The 18971-nt window shown below is 38.6% G+C and overlaps 1 protein-coding gene across 1 annotated transcript; it reads left to right on the plus strand.

Annotated features, from left to right (window-relative positions):
- Positions 1-633: 633 nt before the first annotated feature.
- Positions 634-17712, plus strand: LOC115680556 (allantoinase). The gene is made up of 16 exons (XM_030604376.2): positions 634-823; positions 1187-1280; positions 1512-1632; positions 2038-2111; positions 2436-2512; positions 2738-2774; positions 2854-2939; positions 3253-3312; positions 3607-3749; positions 4373-4499; positions 5036-5191; positions 5264-5374; positions 6120-6230; positions 16069-16167; positions 16612-16755; positions 17365-17712. Exons 1-15 carry the CDS (start codon positions 737-739, stop codon positions 16741-16743), a joined length of 1515 nt encoding a protein of 504 aa, XP_030460236.1. The 5' UTR covers positions 634-736; the 3' UTR covers positions 16744-16755; positions 17365-17712.
- Positions 17713-18971: the final 1259 nt, after the last annotated feature.

Consider the following 18971-nt stretch of genomic DNA (forward strand, 5'->3'; position numbering starts at 1 on the left):
GGACGGAGACGGAAAGACGATAACGGAGACAGAGATGGAGAGTCAAAGATGGTAAGGTGAGCATTGATCAAGAAGGGTGAGAGTGAGTGTGAAATGAAAGCAAAAGAAGGTATTTTTCGATTCAATGTTAGGTTGTGAGTACCAAGCAAGTTAGGTTTAGTTTAGGGATTTATGATTTTTTTTTAAAATTAAATAATTATATTATATTATATATTATATTTATTTTTATATTACAGGTCTGGTCCCGGTGGACGGGCTGACGATTCCACACCTAGAATCGAAAACCGGATCGATACTCACTGGTTCTCAAAAATTGAAACCGGGAACTCAACCGATTCCGGTCCGGCTCCTGACGGTCCTGGTCCGGTTTCCGACGGTCTCGGGTGATTTCCGATTTTTTTCACATCCATAGACAGAACAATTGGATAGACCACAGATCCACCCCACCGCACGCCCGCAACATCACAACCCCACACAACCTCAATTCCCCCCACCACCGGGCGGCGCGAATGCCACGTGTCAGCGGGCCATTGGAGCAGAGCAGCCTTCTCACGTGGAATCTCCAGCGATATTCTCTTACCCAAAATATAAGAAGAAGAAGAAGAGGGAAGAAACGACGAGAGGAGCTGACTGTGAAGTGCTGAGTGTTTCCGTGACTCGTGAGAGCGCTCTCTCTCTCTCTCTCTCCGTCATCGAGATTCTAGAGAGAGAGAGAGGAGAGAGAGAGAGAGAGAGGATGGAGCTTCTGCAATGGCGGATCATCCCCGCGCTGATGCTGCTGGCCTCCCTCGCCGTCTATCTCTACGTGAAGGAGCCGCCGGAGGTCAGGTCTCGCGCGCTTTCCTTTGTCTCTCTTCGGCCGATCGTCGTCGTCATCCTGAGTTTTACCGTTTCCGAGAGATAACCTTCGTCGTCTACGGAATGAGATTGCGCGACGGAGCGATCGGTTCGGTGTATGTAGATGTTTGTTTCTACTCGACCTTCGTTGGACAAAGCAGGGCGCGGTTCAACATTCCGATGCTCGATCGCGCGCTCGCTTCTGAACATGCAGCGCCGCGGATTAGCGAACGAGAATGGACTTTCTTGTTGCGATTGAGGCTTTTCTTAGGACTCGCGCGCCGGCCGCTTTGCCGGGAAATTGGCGAAGCGATATGCTGATGGACATTTTTGGTGATGCGCGTTGCAGGTTTCTCGCGACGATTGCAGCCTCTTGCCGCGCTATCGTTATTGGATAAAGAGCAAGCGCATAGTGACGCCGGGAGGGATCATTTCCGGTGCAGGTTCGTTGCTCCATGCGCGATTGCTTTATGGTCTTCCATTGCTGAATTAATCTGCAACTCGAAGTGAGCACTGAAAGTTTTGCTTTTTGCGAGGCGGAAGGAGATGTAACTGCCTCATCAGCTTTGTGCTTTCTAGGAAAAACCTTACTTGGCTGTGCCTGTAGATTTATGGCGAAGGTTTTGGTTTAAAGTCTAACTTGTTTTGTGTTTCTGATGCATGTTTATGAGCAGTTGAGGTGAAGGGGAAATTCATTACCTCTGTCGTAACGGAGAACGATTGGCGAGGGACTTCCAAAGGAGAGCAAGTTATTGATTATGGAGAGGCTGTTGTCATGCCGGGCTTGGTTGATGTGTAAGATGCACATCTCTGTTACAGATAGTGGTTATATCTCATCACTTTCAACTGGGAAAAAGGTTTTAGGAGATAGTATATAGAAACATTGGATGACAAACAGAGAGGGACCGATAAAGGCAACATGACCACGGTTACCTCCTTTACCACCACGGTTCGAGTCTTGCTGTCATCTGCAGAATATTGGAAGGGTGAATGGGAAATGGATGACTGAAATAGTGGTCAAATTTAAATTAAGTAGAGGGTGCTCATTTTTCGGTAATTTGGTCTTAAATAGAAACCTGCTGCCAAATTATGCATCAGATCCTTTTATAAACTTATGTAATTATGCTTGAGAGTTGAGTAATCATATCCTTTTTAAAAGAACTTACGCCCCATATACATTTTTTAAATTGTCCAAGGCAGGCATGCACATCTTGATGACCCTGGAAGAGCTGATTGGGAAGGATTTCCTTCAGGGACTAAAGCAGCTGCTGCTGGTAAATTAGACTCCCTTCAAGTTTCTTCCCTGCAGTGATACCTTAGTTGATGAATTTCCTCAAATGCTAGCTAAGAGCAGCTGATGCTCCATCGACTAGTTCTTTAGGAGAAAACTCGCTTGAATTTCATATAGAGTGCTTTCTCTTTCTAACCTGTGGTGGAGGAGATTAGCGTAACATTCTGAGCCTTATATAAACAGAAATTGAAGCATGAGTCTACTTTTTTGTATCATTTTATTCTGTCAGAGATTGCCCTGTAAAACATCTAATCTGAAAAGGTAAACTTTACTTGAGCAATTTCTTCTTCTTTTTTCCCTTGTGCAGGTGGAATAACAACGTTGATTGATATGCCCCTCAACAGTTTTCCCTCGACTACTTCCACAGAAAGCCTGGAACTGAAGGTACGAGAAGTAGGGAGGTTAATTAGCTCTTTTTATCTGGCGAGGAACCATGTGTTTCCGAAAGCTGCGCACTGCTTTTTTTAAATCCCTCCAGTCTGTATTTTTCTTCATAGCCTTATCCTGGCCACATAAATAGAAATATGAGCCTTGACTATCCAGTTTCTGTTCTCTTTATAATATGTAAGTTCACAGTTTCTATTCATGATTTTCTAACTTCCTTGGCAGATGAAGGCTGCAGAGAAGAACATTTATGTCGATGTCGGTATGAACTGAAAATGACACATGAGCAGGCTAGATTTCATTTGTGTGGTGCATGTGAATTCTCACCTTGGTTTCCACAGGTTTCTGGGGAGGTTTAGTTCCTGAAAATGCATTTAATTCAAGCGCGCTGGAAGCTCTCCTAGAGGCTGGTGTTCTTGGTCTGAAGGTAACTACCAGAATCTCGGTGTCATCAATTACTTCTTTATTGAATTTTTGCCACTGTCTCCTTATAGTAAGTTTTTGAAAGTCCCAAGTTACAAAGATTTGATGTGAAAATTCAACTGGACCTGGACTTATTTTGTCTGATGCACTACGTCATTATTTGCATGGTTTAAGATATGTGCATTGCAAGTACTATTAAACAGATAGTTTCTAATTTCTCAAGGACATAGTAACATGAGGCGATGAAGTAAAAAAAGTGAAAACCTTTTCTTTGTGCCGATTTGCTATCTGACAATCTCAATGTCCTTGTTTTGTAGTCCTTTATGTGTCCCTCAGGAATCAACGACTTTCCCATGACAAATGCCAATCATATCAAGGTTCGTCACATGACACTCATTTTTACTTTTGAGCCCCAATATTTTAGCAGTGGACTCAAACTGCTCCTTACAACTTTGATATTCGTATCAACTAAGAATTTGTGGTATGTGTCTATAGATCAATGCTTTATAGCTTTTTTTTTTCTAAGCTCCCTTAACCCGACCTGTGATCAAAACTATCACTTGAATTATATGTTGTTTGCTAAAATTGAGCAACTTCTCTGCTGTGCTTGCGCATTATTATCTTTTCACTATAGTGATGGGTCAATGATTAGTTATCGATTATTTATGCAGGAAGGATTGTCGGTGTTAGCGAAATATAGAAGACCATTGCTCGTTCATGCAGAAATTCAACTAGACTCCGAAAGCCACTTGGATCTAAATACAGAAGATGCCCGATCTTATTCCACCTATCTGAAGACAAGACCACCTGAATGGCAAGATTTCCCTACAAATTGATTAGAAATATCGCAACTAATTATTTATGACAATTGGAGTTAGCTTTTTAATGTTCTTATGGAGGCGATTGTAACCTTAGTGTAATGGAGTAGCTGATGTTCCATTAAGATCGTTAAGTTATCTGGACCTATGATCTAGCTAATTACTGTCCAAAATATCCCCTCAGATTTAAAGCTACTGGCTTCCAATCCTCATAATTCTAGATTTTGTTGCTTTAATCGATGTGTTTACTTATGAGAGATGCAATGGTCGTATGAAATATTTTTCAAATTCCAAAGAGTGGATTATCTTCCATAATAGAATTTCAAAAAAATGCTTTGTCACGTTTAGTGTTTGTGATTTTATCAAATTCAGCCATTTACAGGCACAAAATAAGGAGAAAAGCTTTGCTTGAAAAGATAGATGAGTTCCTTTGAAAATTACTGCTTGATATGATTGTAAAGTTTTCCCAGCCTAGTGTAAGAGGAGTATCATGTCAAAGTTTCACCCAATCAAGTTCAATTATGAGCTCATCTTCCTCTTATCTTTAGAAGATCTCTTGCGGCAGTGTTAGATGAAACATGTGACTTGGAAATTCATATCAGTTAATTTCTTTAAACAGGGAAGAGGCAGCCATTCGTGAGCTTTTAACTGTGACAAAGGACACAAGGATCGGTGGCTCTGCTGAAGGAGCTCATCTTCACATTGTTCATTTGTCTGATGCGAGTTCGTCCTTAGATCTGATAAAGGTAGATCATCTTTATCACCTCTTGTAAATAAGATCTCCTGGGAAGTTTCTCATCCAGCGGATATACAAAAATACCAGAAGTGTGGAAAATTTCTGGAAAATTTCTGGAAAATTTCTTTATGATTTGCTGGATATTGATGTGTGTCATGCATAAAAGGAGATTATATACCTCCCCATTATTGTACTCCGAGTTCGGTTGGAGTGTCCTAATACAAATTGTTGAATTCAGCTGGTTTACGAATTGTGACGTCCTACAATGAAAAGTCTGATGATTAGTTACAGGCACCTTTTTGACCAAAACTAGTTTCTTGAATTTTGTTTCATCTCTTATTCGTAGAAAAAATGTTCATAAATCAATTTTATAGAATGAATATGCAAGATTTTTCAATGAAAGATTAGTAGCAATTATTGCTGAGTCAGTTGTGATCAGTTTGCTATAATTGCTATTAGTTGTGGTAATGTTTTATGAGTGCAACGCAAGTTTTTCCTATCTTATGCAGAAGGACTAAACCTTATTTTATTTTCTGTTTTGCACAGGAAGCAAAAGTTAATGGTGACAGTGTAAGTGTCGAGACTTGTCCCCATTACCTAGCTTTTACATCAGAAGAAATTCAGGATGGAGATACACGCTTTAAATGTGCTCCACCCATCCGTGATGCATCAAATAGAGAAAAGTTGTGGGAGGCTTTAATGGTACTTTTAATTTTTTGGATTCTCTATTTGCCACCTACCATATACTCTTAATTTGGTTGCTTTATACATCAGGATGGCCACATTGACATGCTCAGTTCTGACCATTCTCCAACGGTTCCAGAGCTGAAACTACAAGGTGATGGCAATTTTTTGAGAGCTTGGGGTGGAATTTCGGGCTTGCAGGTTGGTCTATCTATATAGTGTACTTTGATAAATGTAAGCATGTATTCTCCATTATGTCATATACCTGCTAAAGCTTGCCTGACTCAGCTGTGATTATTTGATTAATAAGAATCTGTAATACCATTAGCTCAGATGGTGCCGAAAATCTGCAATACCATTGCCACATAAGAAACTACTGACAAATACTCATTTTTTGGTAAATGGAGGAGGTTATAGGTGTTATAACTGAGGGTTGAATTTGACTATTTTGATCAGATTCAGGGTTCGGACATTAATCCCTATAGCATTGCAAAAGCGTTTTGTTGCAGTGTCATGTGGCACTTTCAAACCATGACCGCTTTATTACTTATTGTTGTAGGCATTATCAGAGGGTTCTATGTCAGGACATTATGGTTTTATTTCCGACTCAAATTGTTTAAGCAGATGATATTTTAGCATTAGATAAATTAAGCATGCACATGCATGATTGGCTGTAGAGAGCTATATGGTTCAGGCTTTCTTTTGCACGATCTTTATTCATTAGGTTCAATCTTCCTCAGGTTAGTTTATTTGTAGAGCATTTACTTGGAGGCTATGGTAGTTGATCTACTCTCTAAGTTGTGTTCTGTCGATGCGTAGAAGTGCAGATGATCCATCATTAAGTTGGCTCCTCTAGTTGAACTGTTAATACTTTTCTTCAGTATTGAGAAATCATTTATCTCTTCTCTCTGAATGTCATCTACGAGTAATTTGTGAAAATCTGCAGTTTGTTCTTCCTGTCACCTGGTCATATGGCAAAAAATATGGGGTTACTTTGGAACAGCTAGCTTTGTGGTGGAGTGAGAGGCCTGCGAAAATCGCTGGACAAAAGTTGAAGGTGACTGCTTTTACCATCATCGGTTTCTCTTTAAATTTAAGATATGAAAATATCAAGTTACATTTTAGAAGAACTTTTCACAGAATAGACTTGTTGCAAAGTGATGTAGCTAGCAAGGATCACCTAGAGGGGGGTGAATAGGTGATCTTAAACAATTTTTGATAATTTATGCGGAAACAAAACAAATCACAGAAGAGTCTGAATAAAATTCAGATTCAAGACAGATTGTATAGACGGTGCTCTTGATGTGCAGAATGTAAAGTAAGAGATAAGGGATAGAGAATCTGCACACAAGTTTATAGTGGTTCGGCTTATAGCAAGCCTACGTCCACTCTCCCACGCTGACAGCCTACCGGCTGGATTTCACTATGTAATCAAAAGGAATTACAACTTCTAAGTGTTAGCACTCTTGTGTATGATAGAACTCTCTATCTCACACAATCACTCTTACAAAGTGTCCCTCAAGATCTTAATTTTTGGCTCAGAAAGACAATAGAAATGATCGGAGTATGCTCAGACTTTGGACTTGATGATTCTTGATTCTGTTCTTCCTTCTGCTGCTCGTTGATCTCCTTAAATACTCCTCCACTTCCAAACTAGCCGTTGGACAGCTTTCAGAGGATCATCTTCCAATCTTCACGTTGGACAGATTTGTATAGAAATGATTGAGTAGCCGTTGGATGACAGATTCTGAATCCCGCTGATTCTGGTCGCCCATACAATCAGAATCTTGGTTTCCATAAGTAGAGCTTTATCCGTTGTAATGCATGCTTGTCGTAATCTTTGATTGTCAATCAATTTGATTGAGATCAAAGCTTTCCTTCTGTGAAATCCATACCAGATCACTAGCTGTTGTTTTTCGTTCTGAGTTCTGCACCTGAAGAATTTCTGCGTCTGCGTCTGCTTCTGAAAAATTTCAGCTTCTGCATCTGCTTTTGAAAATTCCTCCGTCTACATCTGAATAATTTCAGCGTCTGAGTCTCAGAACTTAGATTATGTGGGTCTTCAATAATGTATTTACCAGCTTATAAAGTCTGAAAAATTTCCTTCCGAGCTTCCAGAATATACATACCTGGAATAAATTAGTTCAGAATAAGTATCAGATTTATAATAATATGGAAGGTTTTGTCAACTTCAAAATCAATAGGAGTTTTCCTCAACAATCTCCCCTTTTTTTATGGTGACAAAACTTTCCTGCAGATTGAATTAATTTGAAATTGATTAGAAAGTAAATAAACATATTAAGCTCATAAAACACAGATTGAAAGAGCAAACTCTGTTGATATCTGTGTCTTTTTCTTCCTTTGTATATAACCTGCAAATCTGCATATAATTTCTCCCCATTTTTGTCATCAGCAAAAATAATAATGATAGAGAGAATAAATCATTGATATTAAGTAATCAAACAGTCTAACAAGAATTGTTAGAAATATTACAGAGCAATTGAAAAATAGATGATTTGGAGAGAAATGTTAAAAAGCAGGCTATTTTTTGGAAATGGTACGAATCAGTTGAAAATTATCCAATATAGAGATAGCCTCTTCAATCTTCGAACTGCATTGACCTATAGCCTTATCTATGTTGGATGAGTACATAGCAATGGTTTCCCCAAGTTCTGCTTTATCTGCTGCTGCTTGAAGTTGTTGAGTCTTGTTGTTTTCCTCAACAATTCTCCGTAGATTCTTCATATCTTGTTCTAGTACAGCTTGCTTTTTTTTTATCTCGAGCAGAATAGAGAGGATGTTCTAATTGTCAGAAGGCTGTGCTTGGACATTTGCTTGCTCAGACTGATCATACCCTGTGGCTGATTCTGGTTGATTCTCTCCCTGAATAGGTGCTTGATCTTCAGAAACATGTTCTTCATGAATTGGTTCTGAAACTTTGGAAACTGGTTCAGGAACATGTTCTGGTTCTTCAGTGTGTCCTGTTTCAAAGTGCTCTGCTTCCGCTTCATCACTTTCATCATGCAGAAGAATTTTTTTTTTCTTTCTGTACACTTTGATTGGAGTAGGAGCGTCAGTTTGCTTGCTGGCTGGACTAGATCTTTTCCTTTGCTCTTTTTCTTTCTCAATTTTCTTTCCAACAGATTTTGCCTCCGACTGTTGAGCCTATTTTCCTCTTACTCTTTTCTTTACATCTTCAAATTGCTTCATTTTGGAGAGCATTCTTTCTCCAACATACATACAGGAAACAAGGTTCTTGTGCATATCATCAGGAATAGATATTTTTAAGAACATAAAGATGCAAGAGATTAGAGCACCATATGGCAATTGGCCATTGTCTTTCTGCAATGCTCTGTACATATGGAAGATAATGATATGAGGGAGAGAGAAGGATTGACCTTTCAAGATAGCCCAAATGAGCTTGATTTCTGATTTTGATAGGTCAGTTTTTTAGACTGCCTTGGGCTTCAAACAGTTGATTATGATCTTATGCAAGATCACAGACCGTCTGGACAAGTCAGAGTAGGAAAGATGGCGCTTGGATCCTTGAGCAAAGTTTGGATTTTCAGAGGCCACCTTGGAAGCATCTTCTATGCTCACATCCAGTGGAGAGAAATTGGAATGTTTTGCTCCAATAATCAATGCCAACTCCTTCGCTTTTAAATCAAACTTTTTGTCACCAACAGTAAATTGAATCCAGTTAGGTGACAAAATTGAAAGATTAGAGTAAAAGTATGCAGTGAGTTCAGCATAGACATTTGCAGATTGCAAACAAAATTCATGAATGCCCAATTTTGCAAATAAGTACTCTACTGAAATACCAGCCTTTTCTAGGTAGTCGAAATCCACAATCCTATTATTCATAACCCCTCGAGCAAGTAACAACTTATAACAGACATTATGCTCAGTACTTCTGAATAATCCTCTTGTACCTGGCACACCAGATGCTATTCTCACCTTCATTTCAAAAATATCAAAAAATCGAGCGTCATCATCAGGAACAACAAATTTTGAGGCACTTGTGGACTTAGGGCTTATAGGAACAGATTTCTTTTCAGAGGGAGTGGATGATACTCCGACTTTCTCTTTGCTCTTTCTGGAAGAATGCTCTTTTGGGGTAGAGCTGGCCGGAACTTGGTCAGATTTAGTACAAAAAAGAGAATAATTTTGCACAAGATGTGCTTCAGAGTGAAAACCGTTGTCTTTCAGACATTCATGAAGGATCGACGCAGAAGCATTATTCCTTTTCAACCTTTAATAAACTTTCCACACAAGTTTGATTTTGATGCTTCAGAAGCGAAAATCAGTTTTACCGGACGATTTGGGTGGCGACGATCGCTGGGGTGGTGTCGCCTATGAAGGGTCTTCATGATGGTCCGACTCTGTGTCTGAAACCTCCATATACTCCGCCGGTGATGTAGATTTGGAATTTTGGTTGAGAATACGTGAAGATCTTCGACGGGCCACCATCTTGAACGGCATTTTGATCACTTTTGGAGTGTAAAGATTAGATTTTTGGAGAAAGAAGAGAAGAAGGCGATTCTGTGTATCGAGAGGTTTTGGAGAGAGTTTGTACGATAGGGTTTTGAAAAGAAAAGGACGGGTTTATAAAGGAGGAGGACAGGTTTTGGAAGGAAAACTTATTTTTAGAAAATATAAATTGAGATTCCAAAATATAAGAAGGAAATATACTTGTTGAAGCACAAACACGCATGATAATATATTAAGCACAATTAATCAGATAAATTAAAATACGTACCTGATTTGCTTCCTAAAGTAACGATTATGAAATATCCTGCCAAAAATGCCAAAAATATACCCGTCAAAATTTGAATAAAGGACGTACCTTTCTTTGTGAGTCTAAAAAAATGTTTAGACTGAGAATATTTGAGTCTGAACAATTCCTGTCTATCAATCACTTCAAGAAAATGGATAAGTGATGCACAGTTTGTTTCTTATGAACTCAAATGAATATTTTTCAAGAGGTTTTGTGAATATATCGGTTAATTGATTCTTAGAATCAATGAATTGAATATTCACATCACCATTTTGAACATGATCTCGAATAAAAGATGCTTGATTTCAATATGCTTAGCACGTGAATGAAGAATAGGGTTCTTGGTCAAATTGATAGCACTTGTGTTGTCACATTTGATTGCAACACTTGAATCTTCAATAGCAAAGTCTCGCAACTGTTGCTTCATCCACAGAATCTGTGCACAGCAACTTCCCAAAGCTACATATTCTGCTTCTGCCGTAGAAAGTGCAACTGTATTTTGCTTCTTTGAGTATCAGGATACCAACATATTCCCAAGCAGTTGACATGTATATGTAGTACTTTTCCTGTCCACTTTACAACCAGCTAGATCAGCATCAGAATAACCAGTAAGAGTAAAATCTGAATCTTTGGAATACCAAAGACCTAACATTGGATAAGTTCCAATGTATTTGATTATCCTTTTTACTGCAGAAAAATGTGATTCCTTTGGGTCTGATTGAAATCTTGCACACATACATACACTGAACAATTATTAGGTCTAGATGCAGTAAGATATAATAATGATCCTATCATGCTTTTATATACCTTCTGATCAACCTTTTTACGATTTTGATCTTTGTCCAGTTTGGATGATTGAGACATGGGAATGTCTGTCTTCTTGCAATTTTGCAAACCAAATTTCTTGACAATCTCCTTTGCATACTTCTCTTGGCAAATGAATGTACCCCATTTGGTTTGTTTCATTTGTAGGTCAAGAAAGAATGTTAATTCTCCCATCATGCTCATCTCGAACTCATTCTGCATATTCTTAGAAAATTCTTTGCAAAGCAGTTCGTTAGAAGATCCAAAGATGATATCATCAACATAAATTTGAACAAGTAAAAAATCCTTACCTTTTCTCTTAATAAATAAAGTTGTATCAACCTTACCTTTGGTGAAATCATTTTGCAGAAGGAAGTTACCTAACCTCTCATACCAAGCACGAGGTGCTTGTTTCAGACCATAAAGGGCCCTTGTGAGTTTATAGACATGATCAGTCTTCCTTGGTTCTTCAAAGTCAGGTGGTTGTTCCACATATACTTCTTCTTTGATATGTCCATTCAGGAAGGCACTTTTCACGTCCATCTGAAACAATTTAAAATTATGAAAACAAGCATAAGCTAATAGTAGCCTAATGGCTTCTAACCTTGCAACTGGTGCATATGTTTCATCATAATCTATGCCTTCTTTTTGAGAATAGCCTTTTGCTACCAGTCTTGCTTTGTTTCTTGTGACTTTCTCTTTGTCATTCAGTTTGTTTCTGAATACCCATTTTGTTTCAATTACTGGATGATTTTTGGGTCTTGGCACAAGCTCCCATACTTTATTGATTCTGAACTGCTGAAAGTTCCTCCTTTATAGTTTCGATCCAGCTTTCATCTGATAATGCTTCACCAACTTCTTTTGGTTCTATTTCTGATATCAACTGCAATAGAAATGATCAACTACAATAGAAATGATCGGAGTATGCACAATTAATGATCGCCCTGGTAAGTTTGATGAGAAAGTAGATGAAGGACTTTTCCTTGGATATTCAACTACAAGCAAGGCATACGGAGTCTTCAACAAGAATTCTCAGACTGTGGAAGAAACAATGAATGTAAGGTTTGATGAAAATATTCAGACTCACAAAGATGAATCTGAACCATCTCCCAACATTCAAGGATTATCAGAAGCTCAACAAGAATCTCCAAAGATCGTCGAAGAAGGAAAAGAAGATATAACCCAGACTCAATCAGAATCTTTAGAGTCTGATGATAGTCAGAAGGAAAAATTTGACAGAAACTGGAAACATAAATCCAGTCATCCGAAGAACCTCATCATTGGAGAAATAGAAGATGGTATCAAGACTAGATCTAAACACAAGGAGAATATCAGTAACTTGGCGTTGATATCAGAAATAGAACCAAAAGAAGTTGGTGAAACATTATCAGATGAAAGGTAGATCGAAGCTATGCAGGAGGAACTTCAGCAGTTCAGAATCAATAAAGTATGGGAGCTTGTGCCAAGACCCAAAAATCATCCAGTAATTGGAACAAAATGGGTATTTAGAAACAAACTGGATGACAAAGGGAAAGTCACAAGAAACAAAGCAAGACTGGTAACAAAAAGCTATTCTCAAGAAGAAGGCATAGATTATGATGAAACATATGCACCGGTTGCAAGGTTAAAAGCCATTAGGCTACTATTAGCTTATGCTTGTTTTCATAATTTTAAATTGTTTCAGATGGACGTGAAAAGTGCCTTCCTGAATGGATATATCAAAGAAGAAGTATATGTGGAACAACCACCTGGCTTTGAAGAACCAAGGAAGACTGATCATGTCTATAAACTCGAAAGGGCCCTTTATGGTCCGAAACAAGCACCTCGTGCTTGGTATGAGAGGTTAGGTAACTTCCTTCTGCAAAATGATTTCACCAAAGGTAAGGTTGATACAACTTTATTTATTAAGAGAAAAGGTAAGGATTTTTTACTTGTTCAAATTTATGTTGATGATATCATCTTTGGATCTTCTAACGAACTGCTTTGCAAAGAATTTTCTAAAAATATGCAGAATAAGTTCGAGATGAGCATGATGGGAGAATTAACATTCTTTCTTGACCTACAAGTGAAACAAACCAAAGGGGTACATTCATTTGCCAAGAGAAGTATGCAAAGGAGATTGTCAAGAAGTTTGGTTTGCAAAATTGCAAGAAGACAGACATTCTCATGTCTCAATCATCCAAACTGGACAAAGATCAAAATGGTAAAAAGGTTGATCATAAGGTATATAGAAGCATGATAGGATCATTATTATATCTTACTGCATCCAGACTTGATATATTGTTCAGTGTATGTATGTGTGCAATATTTCAATTACTGAATACCCAATTACTGCATCCAAAAATCATCAAGTGTTGCAATCAAATGTGACAACACAAGTGCTATCAATTTGACCAAGAACCCTATTCTTCATTCACGTGCTAAGCATATTGAAATCAAGCATCATTTTATTCGAGATCATGTTCAAAATGGTGATGTGTTTGTGCTTCAACAAGTATATTTCCTTCCTATATTTTGGAATCTCTTTTTATATTTTCTAAAAATAAGTTTTCCTTTCAAAACTTGTCCTCCTCCTTTATAAACCCGTCCTTTTCTTTTCAAAACCCTATCGTACGAACTCTTTCTCTCCAAAATCTCTCGATACTCAGAATCGCCTACTTCTCTTCTTTCTCCAAAAATCTAATATTTACACTCCAAAAGTGATCAAAATGCCGTTCAAGATGGTGGCCCGTCGAAGATCTTCACGTATTCTCAACCAAAATTCCAAATCTACATCACCGGCGGAGTATATGGAGGTTTCAAACATAGAGTCGGACCATCATGAAGACCCTTCAGAGGCGACACCACCTCAGCGATCGTCGCCACCCAAATCGTCCGGTAAAACTGATTTTCGCTTCCGAAGCATCAAATTTGTGTGGGAAGTTTATCAAAGGTTGAAAAGGAATAATGCTTCTGCGTCGATCCTTCATGAATGTCTGAAAGACAACGGTTTTCACTCTGAAGCACATCTTGTGCAAAATTATTTTCTTTTTTGCACTAAATCTGACCAAGTTCCGGCCAGCTCTACCCTGAAAGAGCATTCTTCCAGAAAGAGCAAGGAGAAAGTCGGAGTATCATCCACTCCTTCTGAAAAGAAATCTGTTCCTATAAGCCCTAAGTCCACAAGTGCCTCAAAATTTGTTGTTCCTGATGATGACGCTCGATTTTTTGATATTTTTGAAATGAAGGTGGGAATAGCATCTGGTGTGCCAGGTACAGGAGAATTATTCAGAAGTACTGAGCATAATGTCTGTTATAAGTTGTTACTTGCTTGAGGGGTCATGAACCATGGGACTGTGGATTTCGACTACCTAGAAAAGGCTGGTATTTCAGTAGAGTACTTGTTTGCAAAATTGGGCATTCATGAATTTTGTTTGCAATCTGCAAATGTCTATGCTGAACTCACTGCATACTTTTACTCTAATCTTTCAATTTTGTCACCTAACTGGATTCAATTCACTGTTGGTGACAAAAAGTTTGATTTAAAAGCGAAGGAGTTGGCATTGATTATTGGAGCAAAACATTCCAATTTCTCTCCACTGGATGTGAGCATAGAAGATGCTTCCAAGGTGGCCTCTGAAAATCCAAACTTTGCTCAAGGATCCAAGCGTCATCTGTCCTACTCTGACTTGTCCAGACGGTCTGTGATCCTGCATAAGATCATAATCAACTGTTTGAAGCCCAAGGCAACCTAAAAAACTGACCTATCAAAATCAGAAATCAAGCTCATTTGGGCTATCTTGAAAGGTCAATCCTTCTCTCTCCCTCATATCATTATCTTCCATATGTACAGAGCATTGCAGAAAGACAAGGGCCAATTGCCATATGGTGCTCTAATCTCTCGCATCTTTATGTTCTTAAAAATATCTATTCCTGATGATATGCGCAAGAACCTTGTTCCCTGTATGTATGTTGGAGAAAGAATGCTCTCCAAAATGAAGCAATTTGAAGATGTAAAGAAAAGAGTAAGAAGGAAAGAGGCTCAACAGTCGGAGGCAAAATCTGTTGGAAAGAAAATTAAGAAAGAAAAAGAGCGAAGGAAAAGATCTAGTCCAGCCAGCAAGCAAACTGACTCTCCTACTCCAATCAAAGTGTACAGAAAGAAAAGAAAAATTCTTCTGCATGATGAAAGTGAAGAAGCAGAAGCAGAGCACTTTGAAACAGGACACACTGAAGAACCAGAACATGTTCCTGAACCAGTTCCCAAAGTTTCAGAATCAATTCATGAAGAACATATTTCTGAAGATCAAGCACCTGTTCAGGGGGAGAATCAGCCACAGGGTATGATCAGTCTGAGCAAGCATATATCCAAGCACAGCCTTCTGACAATCAGAACATCCTCTCTATTCTGCTCGAGATCAAAGAAAAGCAAGCTGTACTAGAACAACATATGAAGAATCTACAGAGAATTGTTGAGGAAAACAACAAGACTCAACGACTTCAAGCAGCAGCAGATAAAGCAGAATTTGGGGAAACCATTGCTATGTGCTCATCCAACATGGATAAGGCTCTAGGTCAATGCAGTTCGAAGATTAAAGAGGCTATCTTTATATTGGATAATTTTCAACTGATTCGTACCTCTTCTAAAAAATAGCCTGCTTTTTAACATTTATCTCCAAATCATCTATTTTTCAATTGATCTGTAATATTTCTAACAATTCTTGTTAGACTGTTTGATTGCTTACTATTAATGATTTATTCTCTCTATCATTATTATTTTTGCTGATGACAAAAAGGGGGAGAAACTATATGCAGGTTATATACAAAGGAAGAAAAAGACACAGATATCAATAGAGTTTGCATACTTGTCGTAATCTTTGATTGTCAATCAATTTGATTGAGATCAAAGCTTTCCTTCTGTGAAATCCATACCAGATCACTAACTGTTGTTTTTCGTTCTGAGTTCTGCATCTAAAGAATTTCTGAGTCTGCATCTGAATAATTTCAGCGTTTAAGTCTCAGAACTTAGATTATGTGGGTCTTCAATAATGTATTTATCAGCTTGTAAAGTCTGAAAAACTTCCTTCTGAGCTTCCAGAATATACATACCTGGAATAAATTAGTTCAGAATAAATATCAGATTTACAATAACATGGAAGGTTTTGTCAACTTCAAAATTAATAGGAGTTTTCCTCAACACAAAGATCTTACAAAATGACTGGAACTTTGGTTTATTTTTACATGGTGCCAATCAGAGAATAGGCAAAGAACATAATAGGCTCCTGCTTTCAGCTTACAGTCTTCATGATGAAAAGAGTGACGATTCTATTTGCAGGGAGCCATTGCAAGTGGAAACTTCGCAGATATTGTAGTATGGGATCCCAGTGCAGAGTTTGACCTCACTGATGAGTACCCTGTATATATTAAACACCCGGTATGTTGGTTGGTTTATCATTGAAAGTTTACCGATTCGATAATGTACAATTTGCACCTCATTTTCTTCAAAAGCGTCAGCTGAAGATAATATTCTGAGGTTTGAATGGATCAAGAAACTGGTGGTCAACAATCTTTCGAGATGACTTGCTGCAGCTTAGGTCTCCTCATCTCTGTAGAAGTCGCAAAACAAAGCATTTTTGGGGGCTCTTTTGGGAGTAGAGTTACACACGTAATGTATTACTTAGAACACCCAGATGACATTTATTTTGAATCTACTTATAGGGTGAACCTATTTCCTTCCCTTAACTACAAAGCAGGGATGGATTGTTATTGACATGTTTTAAGTGTCAAGACATATACTAATTCAAGCTCATTGTTATGTCCAATGCTTTCCAAGCTCTGTCTGGTTAGTAAATTGACATGTGAACTATCTTGTGATCAGTCTATCTCAGCCTACATGGGAAAAAGATTAGCTGGAAAAGTTTTTGCTACTTTTGTTGGAGGAAATCTTGTGTATAAAGAGGGAAAGCATGCTCCCGCTGCCTGTGGTGTTCAGATCCTAGCCAGAAGATGAACAAATTAACAGGTAACCCCATAGTTCTTCCCCCAATGATCTTCCTTCGACTTCTTTCCTTTCAGATACGTATTTTAATGCAACTTTCACTTTTCTTTACATCATTATACCTGTTTACTCTTCACTAGCTATAGTCATAATTGTGGGCCAAAGGCTCGATTAGCTGAAACACGATAATTTCTTCAGTAGGGAGGGTGTGTACGAAGATTGCATCTTTAAAATGATGAGATTTGCATCCTGATTTCACACTAAAGTGGACCTGCAGGTTTTAAGTACACAGCATTCCATAACTTGTACTGGTAGGTTGAAAACTGATCATACTAGTAGGACATCTAGATGATCAATCCTGCTGAACATTGATGCTTAGTCAGACCAATAGAGCGAATTTGCAACTAAACCATTGGTGTAGACATTAGCAGAAACTCCTCAATGGCAATGTTATGTCATTGTTTTCAGTGAACATGTGAATAAACAACTTTGCGCTGATATCGTTGGAGAGACGTGCCAAAGTTTTAGAACATTTGATTCTTCAAAAAGGACTGCCTGCCATATAAATGGGGGAAACGATCTTCTTTAAATTTGATGAATCACATCCTTATGTCGGTGGTGTATCTTGAACAGGTCTATTCATCCAACGACCTTTGCACATTTTGTGAAGCATTGACTGTCCATCTAAGGAAAAGGCAAAGTAAGGAAATTTCGCTCGGCTGGGAGAATTGTGGTTCGGAACTGAACAAGGACTTGGGACAAGAATAGAAGAGAGAATACAGTGTGAATCGACGCTGTGCAACTGGAATGAAAAGATAAGATGACCCTTGACAATCGACTGCTTTGGCATCTCTGTTTGTCGCCGATCTGTACAGTTCGTGATGTAGCTAGTGGTTTTTGATGTCTGAAATGTCCAATGCTCTTATAATTATGCTTGTTTTGATTGAACCCATATCATTTCCACATCAGTCCAAAACTCAATTAATACTCTCTTTTTCTCCCTGCCTTCTTCTGAGCGGGAATAAGGGCAATGCTGAATATGAGGCTTGTTGCAATTTAAGCTAAATCGAAGGGATATAGCCATATTAATTCTCCAACGTTCTGATATGAAGTTCAATTTCACATGTTGGCACGAACCTTTGGATTTGGTTAGGGATGAAAATAAGTTGCGGATAATAGGTTTGCCAGTCTGACTGAACCTTGACGGGAGCTTATCACTTCGTTTGGCATCAGCAGGTCATTGTTCATTGCCCTGCAACGGAGTCTGTAAAGGTAACAGAGTAGAGATCAAGAAATATGGAAATAGCCACCCTTCAGATGTGGAGAATTTTCAAGATTTTTCCTTCAATGCTGCGCAATAGGGTGAATATCAAGTCGATCGAGTTATCTATATAGGCTTCACTTGTTTATATCGTCCCCATGAGAAGTAGTATTTAGTGAACAAATTTCAGTAGATCTTCTAATGTTTTAAGGAAAAAACAATTACATGATTACTCGAGCTAGCTTAGGAAATGATCTTATCTCGTGCATTAGGGTGACGAGTCATCCCATCAATGCTCAGATGCGGTGATAATTGCTTGTCATCAAACTAAATTGAGACTGATGAACAGCTTAGTTTCGCATCGATGATGAAGCAATCGCTGGTTCCTGAAACTCTCCTAGAACAGAAGTACGAGGCTAAATGCTATGCATCTTGATGATCAAGTTCTCTTGTATGCTGTGTGTTCTCTCGCTAAGCGGGTGTATTGTAATCAGAATATCTATGTTCTGCTCCAATTCCTCTTGTTTTCCCGAGCTTACTCTCCTGTATCATCTTTTCCCGACGACTTCTCGGAATGATCTGCAGAGAAATCACTTAAAAAAGAAGATCACAGCAATTGGTTTTAGGTCACGGAGTAATTGCATCTGACCTCGGTGATGGAGTTCCACCATTGCGCTACAACCTGTGAGTGATTGAGCATGACTTAGGGCAAGAACATAGCATACAACAAACTCAATGTTGAGGGACTACAAACAGAAATGTCCACGCTGTGTGTGTGGTTTCAGTTCTTTCGGTCAAGGCATGAAAGGTTTGTGCCTATTTCGACTGGGACCGCTGTCGGGAAGCAAGAAAATAGTCGTACAAATTCGGTTTATGAGTGATGCTGGGGACAAAACCAATCACAATACATGAAACTAGTGCTTTTTGGTGGGACCTAGTATGAGCCCCACGGACTCTTGTAATGTGATTGGTTTGGTCT

The sequence above is a fragment of the Syzygium oleosum genome, unplaced genomic scaffold (genome assembly GCF_021117445.2).
Source record: "Syzygium oleosum isolate NSW1041296 unplaced genomic scaffold, Sole_v2.1 Sole_v2.11, whole genome shotgun sequence".
In the NCBI taxonomy this organism is placed as follows: Eukaryota; Viridiplantae; Streptophyta; class Magnoliopsida; order Myrtales; family Myrtaceae; genus Syzygium; species Syzygium oleosum.

Coding starts and splice junctions, on each gene's coding strand:
- LOC115680556 (XM_030604376.2), top strand. CDS start 737: ATGGAGCTTCTGCAATGGCGGATCATCCCCGCGCTGATGCTGCTGGCC. Junction 1,281..1,511: donor AGGGATCATTTCCGGTGCAG/GTTCGTTGCTCC, acceptor GTTTATGAGCAG/TTGAGGTGAAGGGGAAATTC. Junction 3,750..4,372: donor AAGACAAGACCACCTGAATG/GCAAGATTTCCC, acceptor TTCTTTAAACAG/GGAAGAGGCAGCCATTCGTG.